This window comes from Poecilia formosa, unplaced genomic scaffold (assembly GCF_000485575.1).
Source record: "Poecilia formosa unplaced genomic scaffold, Poecilia_formosa-5.1.2 Scaffold28, whole genome shotgun sequence".
Taxonomy (NCBI): Eukaryota; Metazoa; Chordata; class Actinopteri; order Cyprinodontiformes; family Poeciliidae; genus Poecilia; species Poecilia formosa.
In genome coordinates this window covers 2,580,094-2,598,220 of record NW_006799967.1, presented here as the reverse complement: position 1 = coordinate 2,598,220, position 18,127 = coordinate 2,580,094, and the positions used below count along the sequence as shown (strand labels likewise).

The 18,127-nt window shown below is 40.4% G+C and overlaps 1 protein-coding gene across 4 annotated transcripts in view; it reads right to left on the bottom strand.

Annotated features, from left to right (window-relative positions):
• Positions 1-18,127, bottom strand: part of LOC103135907 (disabled homolog 2-interacting protein) — a 189,150-nt gene that overhangs the window by 166,146 nt on the left and 4,877 nt on the right. For 3 of the 4 annotated variants that reach the window (XM_007548914.2, XM_016669891.1, XM_016669892.1), the window contains exons 2-3: positions 11,564-11,688; positions 7,610-7,715 (exon numbers count right to left, since the gene is read on the bottom strand). In XM_007548914.2, the coding sequence (XP_007548976.1) occupies positions 7,610-7,715; positions 11,564-11,688 (231 nt within the window). Of the gene's footprint in view, positions 1-3,746; positions 4,040-7,609; positions 7,716-11,563; positions 11,689-18,127 lie in introns of those variants that run through there. The other variant, XM_016669893.1, reaches the window with a different exon arrangement.

The following is an 18,127-nucleotide window of genomic DNA, read 5'->3' as shown; positions in this document are numbered from 1 at the left end:
AAAAACTACAATGATGCTAAAAACACGAGCTAGAAAGATGTATTATTTCTGACAGCCAAGCACTCCACCACATGTCCCTTCTGACATTCAGTCGCACCCCTCTTACAGAGACTTTTTAACAATTAAAATTCAAAAGGACAACACAAGCAACTCATGTTTCAACCACTGGAAACGTGGCCATTTCATGTCTCTTCACTATCTCTAGTTTTCCACCACTGTCTTCTGTATCTCTGGCTGAAACCGTGAAAGAACGCCTTGACAAAATGCTCACATGGTTTTCTATGTCACTTTCAGGTGAAGCTGCATTTTCAGGTGTGAAAATGCAGCTTCAAATCTTTCAAATCTTCCCTGGCAGACAGGCTCTACTTTGAGACATTTCACAGGATGAATCATAGTAAAGAAAAATCACACATAAAGTTCACCAGGGTTCTATTCTCGGGTAGCCTGATAAAAGCGACTGCTTCGTCAGCATTCGCCCGTGACTTGTGCAACGCACCAGTTTGACAATATGAAGCTAAACCAGGACTAGCCTGCGCTGTAAACAACCGCCCTCCAATGCGAAGAGAGAAGCGCCGACCCAAACAAGATGACTGTTAATGTCAACTCAACATTTGGAAGCGTAGCCAACACGGACTAAAAGGCTGCGCCGACTTCCTCTGCTGCCACCGAAAACCTGCAGGCGGACTGTAATTCTAAAACAGCGCCGAAAATTGACGTCATCGTTCACAACCTTTTCTGTTTGCCGATTGGCCCGTTTGAAATTCAACCGAAGAAATCAACTTCAATGGAAGAAAGATCAGACGGAGCAGTGAAGGGAGATGAGAATTGAGCGGAGCTGCATTGGATGGCAATGGCCCGGCCTAATCCTCAGGTCGTCCATCTGAGTGCTATGTAAATCAACATTTCCAAAAAGGTTTCCAAATGACTACACTGGCAATGATTGATTGGTATACGAAGCAGTTTAAGTTCCTAAATAAGCCTTAATTGTTGGATATAAACCACCAACACCCTTCAATATATCAAGGACTCTGTGTTCCAGCAAAGTAAGCCGAAAGTAAGGGGAGGTAGCATTTAGTTTTTAGGTTCCTCAGCTTTAACTAGCTCCATAAAATGCCTTGCTGCTGAAATGTGCTATACAAATAAAATTTGATTGATTGATTGATTGATTGATAAAACCTGGATGTGCAGAAGCTCTTTGCCACCTTTTTAAGTCGGCCATATATATGAAAAAAAAAACGTTTTTTAATCAGTTTTCATTATTAGTACCACGATTTGTTAAAAATGTGCATTTTAATGAAATACTCCATGTTGCCTTACGAGGGAATTTTAAGAAACCTCCCCTCCCCCCCATGCTTTCCCTTTCAACATCAATCTGCATTCAGCAAATACTGCAGCTCACAGGATCTGGCAAGAAGAAGAAGAAGAAGAGCCTTGACAGCAGATTGGAGGACTGAAGTCCAGACATGTTACCCACCCGATTTGACCAATGCAAAAATGGAAAAACACTTTACGGTATCGATTCTCTGTGTTTTTAAAAAGCAGCGATCGTAAACATGCTTCCCACTAATACAAGTTACCGGCATCAAACCCTAACTCATGTTTTAATCTATGTTCTGTTTTCAGTACTTTGTTTGAGAAAACTTCTGAATTAGCTTGGTAATGCAGTTTTGTTTTTGTTTTTTTTAAAGTACTATTAAGTGACAAAAGATGCCCGGCATCAGCACAATCTTCTGACAGAAGCAGGAAATGGATGCAGTCACAGTTCGTTGCTAAGACAGTCAGCTAAATTCATCTACTTTGCATGGAGGATGTGAGGGGGGAATGTGCAAGGCGATACGTAATACAAGACAACAAAATGCACACGGAAAGATAAATCCAGGATTGTTTGTTGCGAACAGCAGCAGCGGTGCGAGAATGTGTGTGTGAGAGAGAGAGAGAGCGAAAATTGATACCTGCGGGTTTGAGGAACGGTGAACCCAGAGGACGTGATCGAATGATATCAAATTATGGCCGACCCATCTCCATTTAGACTACCTTGTTAAAGTATTCATGCCCCATTAACTTTTTTTTACTCAAAATTTAACCTTTTAAAGCAAAAAAACAAAAAAAAACTCATTTAATTGTAAAATTAAAATCGTTTTGAAAATTTTTGGTTTAGTTCCCTGATATATTTAATTAAACAACCCACAGCTCCAAAACTTTCTGGAGACAAAAGCAATCGCTCGATCTTTTCTTTCTTCAGAATAATTCAGGCTCAGAGTGGATGGAAAGCGTTTTTTTCCCCCCCGCATCCTAACTGGATTTAGTTTCGACTAGATCACTCTGACGCAACTCTGACGATCATTTCCACCTCCTGTATGATTGCAATCATTGCCCCATTTTCTTTTCCAAGATTGCTGCAAGTTTACCTCCATCCACATTCCGACTGTCCCGGATGAAGTACGCCATCCCCGCAGCATGATGCAGCCACCACCACATTCTCCCTTGCCCAGCTTTTCAGTTTCTTTGTGCAGGTCTATTACATTAAACCCAAAATCCCATGTCCAAATGATAGGAATTAGACGCGTGTCATTTTCTTTCAGGGATCCTTGATGCACACAGGTGTGGAAAAGCGGGTTCTTCCTTATCTGACTTTGACTGTTTGGAGAAGTCTCTTATCTCAAAGGACGGATAAAACCCCGTTATTCTGCAGCCATCCCACCTCCCTCTTTTCTCTGGGACTTCTTCTCTGCCATGGCAGACGGCCCAGCACATAAAACAATGTGGCTTAGACGCTGGCAGAGAGAAACTATGGCCTCCTGGAAATATGCTCTCTGTTGACTCATTCTCTAAACCGCATTCTTCATCAGCAGCACAGCAGAGTCCTTCCCGTCGGCCATGGAGGCAAAACATCTTCTCTGGCCCAAGTTAATAAGTGTCTTTTTTCTTCTTCTTCTTCTTCTTCTCCTTCTTTTTTTCTTTCAGCGTCTTAACCATCAAGTTTAGGCGCTAACACTTGGTGGAACCAGAGGTGGAAGACGAGAAGGGAGAAAGAGTGACCGGCTAACAGCGGAGTCCAGATCCCCCTGGATTTATTTGTGTACATAACTCTCTCTCTCTCTCTCTCTCTCTCACTCTGTGTGTCCTTCTATCTCCCCTCCCCACTTCATCCAAATCCCACTTTTCATTCTTTCGTGCTGCTCTTGGGTTTTCTCGAAGTACACAAACACCCACGTACTTCCGACGCCGCGGTGACCGCGAGCGTACGGATTCGCACGACCGCCAAATTATCGTGCCGCGTTGGAGCGGGAATCCCACACCCACGGCCCCTCGCATGCTAATTATTCTGGTCGAACGCGGAGCGGAGCGCTTCCAGTTTTTACGAGGCTCATACCGGGAACGGCTCGAGCGCAAACAGAAACCAGAGAGCTTCCCAATCCCACACGCACTTTTCTCACACTTCTGCACTTTCGAACTGCAAAACGACACGGAGGAGACGACCGCTGAAGTTGAATGCTTTCGCCGTGATTTCATCGTATTGTCATGTAACCTTTTAACCTCCTCGCCCCCCCAGCTCTCAATCAACAGACCAGACTAAAGTCCTATTCATGATGACCACAGAGGGCCAAGTCAACAGCCTGGCAATAAAAACAGGCTAATTGGAAAAACACATGACCCAACTAACTACCTCTCATGCTCAAAAACTTTTTCATTTCTCTGCTCTCCCTTTCAAGTGTTCTCATCTTCTCTTTCTTATCCTCTCTTACCATTTAGTGCTTCTTGATTGGTGCTCGTGTCAGGCTCCATGGTGAATTCGCAGGGTGATGGTGAGCGCCCAGATCAACATTCCCACATCCTGACCGAGACACAACAAAAAACAAAACAAAACAAAAAAAGAAGTTCTCGCCAACTGATCTTCAACCGGTGCAGGTAGGATGATGTGTCGTCCTTCTGTTGCCGACTTTAGTCCCTTTGCGGTTTTCCAGTAAGAGCTATTGGCTCTGGTCTGGGCCCCCGCCGCCTGCCAGATCAGCTCGGCTCCAGCTTCTGCTGCTGTGTTACATCTGTCTGACTGAGCCCCTCTGTGGCGAGCCAGGCGGCGAGAGCATAGCAGAGCCTGGAGCAGGAGGGAGGAGACTGAGGGGCAGTTTCCACATGGAGTGAGAGAAATCTGGGTGGAGGGAATTGCGGCTGCGCTAAATGTCGCCTCTTCGATCAGACTTTTCCACTTTCTTTTTGAAAAAATAGGGAGATTTCGGTGTAGTTTCCACAGCCCTTAAAGAGGTAGTATCGCGTAAAATTGAATTTGAGCTTTACATCACGGCATCGGAAACATTCCTTTGACTATTACATGCCCGTTTGAGAAAGCTTTTAGTCTCCCATGGCAACCGTTCAGCTGTGCGAAACGCCTGGGTGGACCTAGCCCCGCCTCCGAGACACGGCTCCTCCTCGGAGCTGCGGTTTCCAGGCCTCCGACTCACAGAGCAGCGCTGCCACAGCGACTCCCCCACTCGGCTCCTTCAGACTAGCCAGCAGCAATTAGCAAACACCTGGTGGAACTGTGCATCTGCTGAGCTCATTATAGGAGCTACTTCTCAGTGCAAAGCCGGTGAAAACTTTATCAAGGAGCGATGTGATGACTTCCTGAAGGCAAAATTTAAGAAAGAGCAGGCGTTTTTAAAGAAACAGTGGCCCAATTTCACTGTTTGGGCCACAGTGAATGTGTAAAATTACAAAATCACATTTCTTTTAAGTTATATTTGATATAAAGAGCTTTTTTTTAACAACTGATGGTAACAGTTACTTGACTGTGCTATGAAATGGCACCATGTGCTTGGAAAATACGTTATATTGTTCCTATAAGCACCACTGGAAGTGCTGTTAGCAGTTTATGTAGGAAACACAACAAACATGTGGATGAAGCCAAAATTGGGTTTTCTTAAGGAACACGTCTCTTGAAGTTGTCGGTTCATTCAAATCCAAGGACTCAGATGGCCATGGGGAAAGAGAACACCATATTCTTTCATAATATGATTTGCTAATTTCAGACGTTCTTTGTCCTTGATGGATTTATTGGTGTATTCTGCATCTTGCGGTCTGATTTCATGGTGAACTTGTTTTGACGGTAAGAACTTGACATGTTGGGAGCTGTTTTAATTATTCCTCCAGTCATAAACAATATTTTATATGGTGATTTTAAAACATTTCAGAACATTTTTCAATATGTTACCAGACTCGTAAGCTGCAAAAAAACATGCTAGCATAGTTTGATTGTAGCTTCAGGTTTTCCACTGGTGCATCACTCAACACTCAAAATCAAATTAAATGACAAAATCTTCAGGGACTTTTCAAATTTTCAAACCGGTGCAAGTTTAAATGCTATTCTTTATTATAGCACCGGTAACATTAAGCTGGACTATACATTTTCACATCCTTGTACGCCACCCTTTTTCAGAGCTAACAGTCATTTTGCGCTCTGGGAGAAGGATTACAAGCAGGAATTAAAGACACACGAGAGGAAGCATTTGGGTTGCAAGACGAAATCCTTTAAAAGCATATCTCCGTTTAATCCTTCATAAACCACGACAGCTCACCGCAAATTAAAAAAACCGGGAAAGAGGTGCAACGTGTGACCAATAAAACAAGTTGTCACAAATATTTAGCGCTCTCTTATTTGACTAAAACGAATGCGTGTTCTCGTCAAAACCTTGACGAGTTCAAAAGAACGGAGGCGACAGGTGCTGAGAATTCAGCCTGGAGATCAAACGAGATGAAAGCGCGCTCTAATTTGTTTGAAACCTTTTCATGGATGTGTAGTTTTCCTTTCTTTGCGCTGCTGGTTTTGAACGGAGCAGGTGGGACGCACGCCGACTACATTACAAATATTGTTTATGGTTTTGCAAACGCACGCATAAACACAACAGTTGAGATGCTTAAGACAGACGAGTTATATATGCAGTAAAGCCCCAAAAATAGTCATAACCCGGGCAGATTTAGGTTCAGATGAATCTTAATTTTATAAAAGGTGCAAAAGCTGTGAGAGATCACTGCAAAAACACAAAATCATACCAAGTATTTCTGGTCTAGATTCTAGTCCAAATATCTGAGAACACCAGAAATAAGAAAAACAAACCAAAGTCATTTTCAGAAAGACACAGGAGCTTGTTTTAAGTCAATAAATCCTTAATATTGAAGAAAAAGTTCTAGTTCCATTGGCAGATTGTTTTACTTATAACAAGACATTTTTCCCGTGTTCTAAAGTGAAATAATTTTCCGATGGAACTGGAACTTTTTCATCAATATTAAGAAATTATTGAGGTAAAACAAGCTGCTGTATCTTACTGAAAAGTTACTTGCAAGTTGTAGATAATATTATTGTAATTTCAGGATATATAAAAATAGACACCATTCAACCCTTCCGCAATGTGCCTTCATTGGCCACTATATTAGGTACACCATATTTGAACCAAGTTGTTCCATTACGTCATGACAGTGTCCAACAGTAGAAACAAATTTGTCTGCTAAATATCTACACACCAAAAGTGCTCGGTGTATTAATATCTGGTTATTGTGGAAGTCATGGGTGTATACTGAATTCATTGCCATTTTGGACAAAATAAATGCAGAAAATGATGAGCCTTCTGGCGTGATGTGTTATCCCGGTGGAAGCATTCTGTGGTCATAAATGGACGGACCAAAAACATATCTCAACCTTAAATGCAACATCAGACGGAAAGAAGGATCAATACAGGATATTATCTATAACACAAATTACACCTTTTTCTTCAATACTTTTTCCTTCCACTCAACTGTAAACCAGCTATTTGTTTTTACATGTATTTACTTTCTATTTACTTCACTTGCATAATTTCTAATATTAATTAAGAGTTTGCGTATTGAGTCACACAGACACAAAACTTTAGCCCAGTTTTAAAATTGTGATGTGTTTCTTGTCCTTTACGGGCCACAAGTGTAAAGGTGCTGCGTATTATAGCAAACAGTTCCATCTGATATTTGTCCAGAAATCAGCTGATTATATAATTTAGCAAGTTAACTATATAGGGGCCGAGATACAGAGCAAAAAAACAAAAACCAAAAAAAAAACACCTGACTACCAAAACACCTGCCAATTAGCACCACCTCCTTTCCAAATCTGACTTTATGTGTTGATTGTCAACCCTGATCTTTAATTAAGATTCTCTATTTGGATCAAGTTTACACACTTAAGCCTAAAGACTGCATGCCAACAAAAAAACTTTTACACCTATTTCTGAGTGTTGAAGTGTGATGAGTGCAGAGCAGCAGCGAGAAGCAGCAAGCTCTCCATCTAGTGGATAAGCGGTAGAAACAAAACACGACACAAATCCCCTCGTTGAGCTGGGCAACGAATCGGCCGTCCTTCTCTGGAGTGACGTTTACCTCACCGCCCCTCCACTCCGTTCGAGTCTGACTCAAATGCATGAAAAAGTCAGATTTCAGTGAATCAAACATCTTTGCTGACGCTCGCAGATGAAATTGCCTGTGAAGCCAGTGAAATTCTTTCCAGAAAAAAAACAGAAAAAAATGAAAGAAAGAAAAAAAAAACTTGAGAGAGCTCGGCGTTAGCAGCGGGGAGCTTTGGGCTGCTTACCGCTCTCTGTGGAAAGCTGGCTGTGGAACTCTGGAAACTGAGTTTCCACAGGAACGCTGATGGTGCGTCGCAGGAGATGGGCCCTGGCTGACGCAATGCGCCTCCCCTGCAAAAAAAAACAACAAAAAACAACACACCATCAGTCATCTTAAGACAGATAAAACAATATCACAAAATTGACATTAGTACCACCAAAGACAACAAGTCCTACATTGTAACAAACAACAGTTACTAAGGGTCTTATCGCTGTTGCGATTCTGATCACTGTGTTGGGCGCCGTATTGGGTCGACGCCTCACAATGGCTGTCGTAACCCTGATGAATGAGTGTCTGTTGTTCTGAGTAGAGCAGACACTAAGCAGCGCATCAATCTGTGTCAGACGTTTCTCTTCCCGTAGCTCACGTTGACGACGTTTGGCTCCGAACGATGATTGAAAACACAAAGGGGAAAAGAAGGGCTGTGATGAAACAGAGGCCTGGTGTCCTCCTCTCGTGGCGATAATGGCTTATCGAACACGCTCACACCTCCAGGCTCATCGCGGCGCCCTGTCCGCCTCGTTTTCTCACATCCTCCGATACGACTGCTGGGTCGTCGTCTCCGTCTGATCCTCTCTGCGAGTCTCTTTGTGCATCGGGGAGACTAAAGGTGCCTGTATTGTTTCTCCGAAGTTTCTTTGCTTAGATGTCTAAATGATCTACAACTCACAGAAGCAGACTGCGGCGTCACCAAAAAAAACCAAAAAAACTCAGCTCTAGCTCAATCTAATTGAATGGAGGGAATTTGTGATCGTTTTCAAAGTGTGTTAGGCTTGAGACTACGTTCGCACAGCAGGTCTTGATGTTCAATTCGGATTTTTTTTTTCTTTGCTACTAATTTTTCATGCTACCGATTAAACCCGACAGCCGTGAGAACTTCTGTGTGACCCACATGCACAGAAGAAGAGTGTCGGCGTCGCAAAGCAGCACAAGTAATGATAGATTTGTGGATCAATCCTAAAGTTCATCCAACGGCGTCGTCACAAGATCATAGCAACTTGAAGGAAGCTAATCAAAAGAAGCAATGCCCTTTTTGTGGAGTATTGACTGCAATTTCTGAAAAGACGCTTTGAAAACAATCGGACGCGTCTCCGAATTAGCAGCACATGTGGAAGTGGCACAGACTGGATTTTGTTGGGGGTTAAAAGGAAGAATTGGGTTGTTTAGGCTGGAAAAAGTTGGATGTACATCAAATCAAATGTCATTTGTATAGCACACTTCAGCAACAAGGCATTTCAAAGTGCTTCACGTCAGAAAAACACAAAGTCATAGAACACACAGTCAACAATTGAAACATTACACATCACATGAAAACGAGCGTGTTTGGGTCTAACTTGCATATTGTGTAGGCATAGCCTTAGCATGTTAGCTTTCCACCATTCATAGCGTTCCCCATGTGGTTCTCTTTAGTTTTGGTCTCCTCAGAGCAGAGAACCTCCCACGTCTACATGACTTGTGGAAAACTTTAAACTGAACTTATGTGCGTTATCTTTTAACAATGCCATTTTTTTTTTCCTAGAAGATTTGTCCTGTGCACCACTAACAGTTTAACAGGCCAGTTGACTCTCCTTGCTTGCCTTATTAGTTCAGGTGGGCATCCATTGTTTTTTTTATTTTGGGGTCTTTTTGTTCGCAGTTGTGCCATACTGTTTCAGTTTTTGGAAGATGGATTCAAAGGCACTCCATGAGACTTTCAAACTCTGGGATATTGTCTTTTTTATAACTTCTGCTTTAACTCCTCCACAACTTTCTCCCCTGACCTTTCCTGCTGTGTGCTTTGGTCTTTTTTTTTTTTTTTTTTTTTTTTTTTTCCCGATATTCTCAAAAAAAAAAAAAAAACCTCTGAAACCTTCACAAAAGCTCTCCATTTCTAGTGAAATTAAATTGCACACAGGAGGATTTTTATCTACTCATTAGGTGACTTCTGTGGGAGGTTCACCGGAGTTCATTTAAAGTAGCATCTAAATACAAATGCACACCACAATTTTTAGATATTCAGGAGATAAAAAATAGAAATACAAGCTTAATTTTCCTTCAGATTTTTTGGGGGCGTAGGAGTGGGGATGAACTTTAAGTGAACCATGCGTAGGTGTCTCAAGGGACACTTTGTGCTTCTAATACAACAAAATATGAAAAAAAAGATTAAAAGGGGATAAATAAGCCTTACATCTATATGGACTACAAAGCTCAGTGAGCTTTACGGCTATATCAGCACTAACTCTATGCAGATATTAGAATTTGTGGCTTTTCTTTATTATAATGAGATTTTTATAGTCCATTATTCATCCTCTAATCCATTATTCATTTTTTTTTATACTTGGTGACAGAGTAATAATTTATCTGAAGTGTTGGAGCATCCTACATTCCCAGGCTTGAAATATTGAAGGAAGGGGAGGAAAAAAAAAAGAAAAAAGAAAAACATATCAGATCCTGTACAGTGGCATTCGTCTTTAGAGATAGCTTGATTCTGATTCATAATTGAGACGGTAGAACGATTCCAGACCACAAGTGGAGAAGATGAAAACGTCTCTAGATTAATTAAAGAAAGGAGAGAAGCGAATGAGAATTTCAGGAGAGCAAACGCCTCAGAGTGTCGCTGAAGACGGAGAACGAGACATCAGAGGGTCGTGGAACATCGCAGTGTAATGATGTGAAACCAGAACCGGAGCAGATTGATATGGCAAACCAAACTGAAATAAAATAATGTAAAATAATGCGCACACTCACACCAATATTTACGAACAGTGAACCTCTGGTTGAATTAAAATTTTTATTTTTAATCACAATGATCCCTGTGTGGTCTGCTATTTGTAGCTAAATAGACAAAAGACATGCTCATATTAGCCAGATAATGTTGGAGCTGTTGGGAGATAACTCCCTGTTGTTCCAACTAATGTTTCAGAACAATTTTATCTAATTAGGACAGATTAGATATCATTGTTTTTATCCGTCGGATGTCGTTTCAAATAGCTGATTTCGTGTTTCATGTAAGTTTGGGACAGGAGCAGCGACTTTCTTCTTCTACCCACCTGACTGGCAGCATGCGGCACCAAGTGGCAGGAGAGGGCATTACATCGCTACTCTGCGGGTCAAAACATACTCAGATCTCCTCAACACTTTCTCTGGCATCTCCTTTAAAAGACTAATAGTGTTAAAACTACAAAAACAATCCCATGCCTTCACACTGGCAGCTGGCCCAAACCTGCTACCAACTACCAAGAAATACAACAGAACAGAAAACGTAGAGGCAGATTGTACATAAGAGACAAAATGGAGCCGTTAAGCTGTGGGGATAATTTTTTATCACTTTTGCATACAAAATAAGAAACTGATGCAAGGAATGATTTGGCATAATTTACTTTTCATTTAGCGAGTGCTGAGATTATTTTCTTTTTAGGATATCAGCCGTTTTGTTTGGTTGTCTTAAAAAACAACAAAAAACAAAGAAGCAGGAACTGCACAGATTTTCACAATCCAACTGTCCTTGAGAGAAAAAACAAAAACGGCTCGCTCTGAAGCTTTTCAGATTGTTGAAAGGATCTTTCTGACAGACAAAATCATAACATGATGAAAAGTGCAACAGGATTCTGTGTATATATATATAACTAATTTGCTGTGGAAAGTCTTTCATTTTGGTTACAGCACTTGAACTTCAACTCAAAACCTTTCAATGCTATAGAGCTTAAGCTTATTTTTCTTCACCCCCCCACACAAGTACTGAGATTGTTTTTTTTGTTTGTTTTTTTTTAAAATCAAAACTCTCATTGAGATTCTGGGTCTGCGTTCTAACTTCATTTCAAAGTGGTGCAGGATGAAAGTGCCATTGTACGGGAGTACATCAGATTCATCCAGAAAAAAGAAGACACAAAGCCGACACGGAGGGACACAACAGATGAGAAGCTGTGCTGTCTGCTCTCACCGCCTCCTGTTCGTCGAGAAGCAGCATCTGACGGTCGGCCACCGCAGAGCACTTCGGGTTCCACGAAGTTCTCTCTTCGTACGAATGTCCGCGTGACATCCGCTGCTGCGGCAGGCGCCGCAGATCTGAGAGAGAGAGAGAGAGAGAGGAAAAGAAATGTAACAACAAAGAATAACAGCATCTGTGAAGAGCAAAGAGAAAAGCAAAGATTTCTGCATGTTCATTGAGGATTTTAAATGTCAAGATTTTCTTTACTTGTATTTTTTCAGCTCCTTTGCTTAAATAAAGGCAGGTATCCCCTTTATTGTCGATATTTTAATTGATTATGTGTCACTTTCACTAAAAATATTAGTCTGTTTGATGAGTATGGTGTCTTAAAAATAGATATCCCTTTCTACATTTTGCATTTTTTCGTGACTTATAACCTCCAATCCACCAAAACAAAAGGAAAATTCTTGCAATTTTTTTCCCCCGGTGCCACAATGGTGATGTGCAGAAGTCAAGATATAAGGAAGCAGCAGGAAGATAAAAAAAATTTAAAATAAAGAAACGAAAACTAAGTAATAACAGACAAGCGAGGCTGGTGGTGTAACGTGGCGGTTTGACGAAGAACCGACCGGACGAAAGATGTTGATGCAAAGAGAGTCGATTACTGAACAAGGATCAGGTTGTAGATTAGAAACTGGGTGCAGCTTTGAGGGAAGGCAGACAACTGCAGCTGAACTGAGGAAACGTGTGAAATGGCTGGTAGGATATGTAGGGAACATGGAAAAACAAAAACAGAAATGTACATATATCAGACAAGAGCCAACAGGAGAAATTGTCACCAAAAAAAACAAAGGCTTGATGAGAACACCAAAGCAATAAAAACCCAAGCAGAATAGAAAATATGAGTTTTTAAAATCAAACAAAATACACTAGAACCACAGAGCTGAATAAAAATACATAACACTAAAGCACAATTAAAATTAAACTGATGACAGTAACCTAGAACTAGAGCTGGTAGCTGCGTATTCTGGGCTCCATTTACCTCTGAAACTGGGATCTGGCAATGACAACAAAGCAAACTGCAAAGCAGTTCCAAGTTTGAACATCTGTTGGATTTACTAATTGATAAACACAACAAACGGGCTATTTATTATTAGCAATAACAGTCTCGGCTACAGTGCTGAGAAAGTAGCGTTTGCCCCAGTAAGGATTTAGTCTCATTTTGCTTCTTTGTAGTTCTCAAGGTAAAAACTGATGTGCAGCCGTTGGCACCGACAGCAGCGAATCTTTTGCGTCACTGTGGAAGAAATTGGATCCACTCTTTACTTCATCCACAGTGCAAGTGGGTCCCCCCTCTCCCCCCTCCATGAACAGCCTTTTTGCCAAAATGACAGCTTGAAGTACTTTGACTAGTCCACTCCAGCTTTCAGTTTCCTCAGATCGAGCTGTTGGTGTCCTTCAGAAGATTATTGTCCTGCTGCATAGTCAAGGTGTGCTTGAGCTTAAGATCAGAGGTTTTTTTTAAAAATCCACATTTTCACATAGTGGGGCAAATTATTGTACAAAGTTTGCATATTTAAAATTATTTTAAAAGCTTTTTTCTCCAAATAAAAATTACAGTATACTGCCTATTTAATGCTGAGATGAAACCTTAGGGAAAGTCTTTCTTTTTGAGTTTTTAGCTGAGAGAAACGTAGCTTTGAAGGGAAACAAAGCACACTGGAAAGCTAGCAAATGTTAGCGCAGCTTTTATCAAGCATGTGTAAATACTGAAACATGCTCTTGATCAATGGATTCAAGCACCACTAAACAGAGCTAAATTAAATTCAATGTGAATAACTATGCAAAAAAAAATGCACTCATGCAAGATTTCCCATAATCTAAATGTCTATAAGAAAAACAGACAAAAACTAGTCTAGAAATAAAACTAGACATCTGGAGTGGCTTTCAGCGGTCAAGAAATTAAAAGTAAGTTTATTTTTATGGTTTGTATAGTAAAAAACAGAGCTCTCAACTCATCTGTCCGTTTTAGGACTGGTAGAGGGTTCACGTTTTGTTACAGGAGATACTTGTGACAAATTTTGATTTGTTCCCAATTCTGTATTAAATAATAAAAAAAAACCTCAACATTGTTTCACATAGTAACCTACTCAAGAGCATAACCAGAGTTATGCACAGATGTGGTGTCTTGTATTCCATATCTGTAAAAACTGCTAATTGGAAAAGTTTTTCTTATGCAACCAGCAGAGCAGTTCTGAATTTTTCTTCCCTCTGGTTATTGTTATCCGTGAACTACTTACTATACAGCGCTCCTGTTTCTGTTGCTCTCACACTTCTTCACATTTCCCGAATTAAAAATAAATAATCCAGGTTCCAGTCAGGCAAACGTATAAATACACATAATCCAAAATTGAGGACCAAAAAAGAGAACGGTCGTCTGTGTGATGTACAAAGTATTTATACAGACATTTTTCTTTTTGGCTGTCCAAATGGTCATACCACCTAAATGGAAATAAATGCATTTTAATGAATGGAACCAGACAAATCAGTGTGAATATTTTATTTTCCTGGTCATAAAACCTACATCTCTCTTTGGTACTACAATGTCTCAGAGACCCAATTCACACATTCAGTGTCATGTAGCTGTCGGTTATGAAAGACATGCAACATTTCTTATTCATTCGGATCTGACTGCAGGCGAAGGAAAAGCCTGAAAGGAACCTGTAGCACAGATCCAAGGTAAATTAAAAAAAAAAAAAAAAAAAAAAAAAACATTTACCAATATGCACTTAAAACTAAATTTAGGACGTTTCTAGTTGCAGTTTTTCTCTCTTTTTTTCTCTTTTTTTTTTGGCCAAGTCTCTATGTAATGTGTAATTGTTGCTTGCCCGTTTCAAATAATACCAGTTAAATTTTCTTTCTAACCTTTTACCACGGTAAAAGTCAAATAAAATCTACCGTAGCAGTTTCTGCTAAGTCATTAAGCTCTGACATCTAAACAGATGCCTTTTTTCCCCCAAACCATCTGTTAATGTCTAATCACCCTGTTTCCTCCCCTCTATTTCTTAACAGCGCTGACTGAAAATTTGAGAAATTACCTTCCTCCTCTTTCTGTACCTTTTCGGTTTTCACATAGTTACAGATAATAAAATAAGAAAGCGCAAAAGTCTGATTAGAGGAATGAAATCAACTCGTGTGCAGTACGTCATACAACGCGTAGGCGGTGAACAAGTATATTTAACTTACTGCAGTAAATGAAGACGAGCTCATACGCGTAGAGAGGCATCGTGGGGTCAAATAACACCCCAGCTGGGTGTTTATAACAATGCTTGTTATCATAAAATCCAACAAATGAAATCTATACAATTTAAATCATGGGGCTATGGAAAGTGGGTTATGTTTGAAATCATAAAAAAAATAATAATAAAAACCAGAAGTTTGGCTTTGTTTGCATTTTCTGTGGCTTTCTCTAAGGATGTCCGTCTTTATTTTTGTCCTCACTTGTTCTAAAAGTAATTACACCAACAACTGTGTTTGTGGAGAGATTTACACCAATGTGATCCAAGATTTAGAGCTCATTAAATGTTTATGAAGACTGACTTTGCAGACTTTGTTGTTTTATTGAAGGAAATCAAATTAAAAATGCGAAGCAGAGCTCCGTCAAGTCAGCGGACTTCCGTTACTCGCTTCATCTCTTTCTTGTTTATCTCTCTCGTTCTCATAATCCTCGAGCTTTAGGTTTAGCTGATACTGTATAGCGTAATTTAATCAACATGGGGATTATGAACCTGTCTCCACAGAAGCTCGGTAAAGAGAGAGAGCAGCACGTCATTTTCAAAACACGACTTCAAGCTGATCTGCAAGAAACTCGTCGTGTGCATTAATTTGACGTAGAATGACATGGTGATGGGTTTTACACATCTGTGAATAAGACCTAAGATGTAACCTTTAGGATTTCTCAGTGCTTAAATTATTTATTTGAATCTGTCCTTGCTGTAGCTGTCAGCAGTACGGGCCACCGTTCTTACTGCCCATTTGTCTGAGGCATATATTACTGTTATATTATGCTGAAGAAATACTGGCAGGATTTATGTGTGGCACGCTACGCCATTATGTTTTCATGTATTGCTTCAGATTTATTTAAGCTGTAAATAAATATAGGGCTGCGATGGCAGGTATAACGAGCCAATTAAAGCAAGCGCTAAAGAGGTGATTGATTTTTGAGCAAAAGCACCATCTCTGCAGAAACGAGCGGCGTTCTTTGAACTGGGATTCATAAACACGGGTGGCTTCGGAGACACGGCGAGCTCTGCGGCGTTGTTTCGAGGTTACAGTCGGGGGTGCGCTCGTTGAGCCCCACGGAGAGATCGATGCCATGACTGAGTGTGTGACCGTCTAACTAAAGCTTTGACACCCTCCCCCACCAAAACGGTGAGATTCCTCCCCAATAACAATCCATAGATCATCAGACAAGGAATTACTGAGGTAAACAAAAGCAACTTAAAGTCAGGAGTAGAGATAGGAAGGAGGAGCGAGCTTCATTAGAACAATACAGGAAGAATATCAGGCCAAACAGACCTTGACCATCCTCCTTTTATTTGTCACACCATCGGCTCAGGAGATGATGCTGATCCCTTCACATCCTTTTCTAGTCCATCTCTCGGAGATAAGATGCAGATGCCATCTTGATTGAACGAGAACAAGGCAGGAGACCCAGATCCCGTTAGACCTGGATGCGACGAGCCATTTGGGAATCTGGAGGACATCCTAACCCGGGAGAAGGTTCCGGTGCTGTGGAAGACTTCCTCCCTAAGAAAACTCGCCCATCAGAATTGCAGATGAGTTGCTCTGACGTTACACATAAAGAAGGTTCTAGAGGGAGTCGTCCTCTTGTTCCACTTGAGTGAGGGAAGAAACCCAAAGAAGGGAACTCTGCTTCCACCATAGTGTTTTACTCTGTCTGCGCAGGGATTTGCAGAAATGCTGCAAATGTATCGGATGATGCATCCACAGTTGTCCGGTGTATCAGAGGTTCACACGATGCAGAGTACAAAGAGTTAGGGCAGCTCTAGAGTCTACTGATGAGAGATATTGTCTTGTAATAATCGTTTGCTTCTTCAACGTTGTCCAATGTGGTTTGATGGACCAAAAATAATCAATGAGAACCAAAGAAGTCCATCATTATGACAGATTAAATTCAGTCAAATATACTTGTGTTTTTGGTGTCAAGCATAATCGGAGTATTTCATATACAATTCATGAATGTTGTCATTTCACATGCAAATGATCAAAATGAGAACTAACGAGGCACAACTAAGATTACTAGATTGCAGTAAATGATTCCAATACAATCCCTTGATGTGTGTAGAATATGCACCAACAGGGATTAGTGTGACAACTACACAACCATGCTTACATTGAAATAGGAAGTGGTTATTTTAGATTTTTTTTTTATTGTGAAGTTATTATAGGTAACAGTTTTCTCACCTGAAGAAGATAGATGTCACATCACAGTGAGTTTTTGTAAATTTGAAAAAAGTCCTCAGAGCGATTGATACTAACTTCTAGTCAGATATACTGTATATTCTCAGTTTTACCTGACTTTGATGCTGTTGCATCCCAAAGGCATGAAGACGTTAGTTCAGGTTTTAGACCATCACTGTTTGGTGTAGTGTGAAGTTTTATCTTGCAAACGTTTATTTTACGTTAGAGTCATTGAAGATGACATGTTCCTTTGTTTTTCGGATCTCAAAGTTGTTTGAAAAACTATCCGGATGGTTAACTGGTTCACTGAATCTGCTGTTGAGACTCAACAGATACAGTGTGTACAGCTTGATGGCTTCCACCGTCTGTGCGATGACAGATTTCTACTCTTGGTAAAGTGAACTTAGCAATAATAAAACCTCACTTCAAAAAATAACCAATCTAACCCTTACAGTCATGTTAAGCTTTTTCACACCCACACAGGTTCAACTCGTCTTTGTGTTTCTCTCTCGGTTTCCTGCATGCTGCCCACTTGTAAAACTGTTTGTGCGTTCACACTGACTTCACTGAGCAGGTAAGGTTGTTTTTGTTTTATTCATTTTTGTTTATCTGTTGTTTCAATAGAATTATTTTTGCAGTTTCTGTGGCCATTTTTTACACACTAATATTAGCTTTCATTGTGATCCCACACAAATTTAACAAAATGTATCCCTCAAATAACTACAAAACATATTGGTACATTTACATCTCATGGGAAAGAAGTTATTTTTCTTTGCTAGCTTTTCTTCATGTTCCTCACTAAAAAGTGTAGAATTATTCAGCAAATACCACCATTACATATTCATCTCTCATGAAGTTATGTTACTTACTTAAATAAATGGTAACACACATCTTTCATTTGTTTTGATGTAGGTTTGTTCCGTGTTATTCCTGATTGTGTCTCAAAAGGTTATAAAACCAATATTGTCACCATTTGGGCCATCCAATCAGATTGCAGCTAGGTGCTCCTGCCTAACTCTGATTTTTATTTGCATGTACCAACAACTGTGCCATTATGCTCCTCTCCCTACTTTAACTTCTGACTGAGCGGAT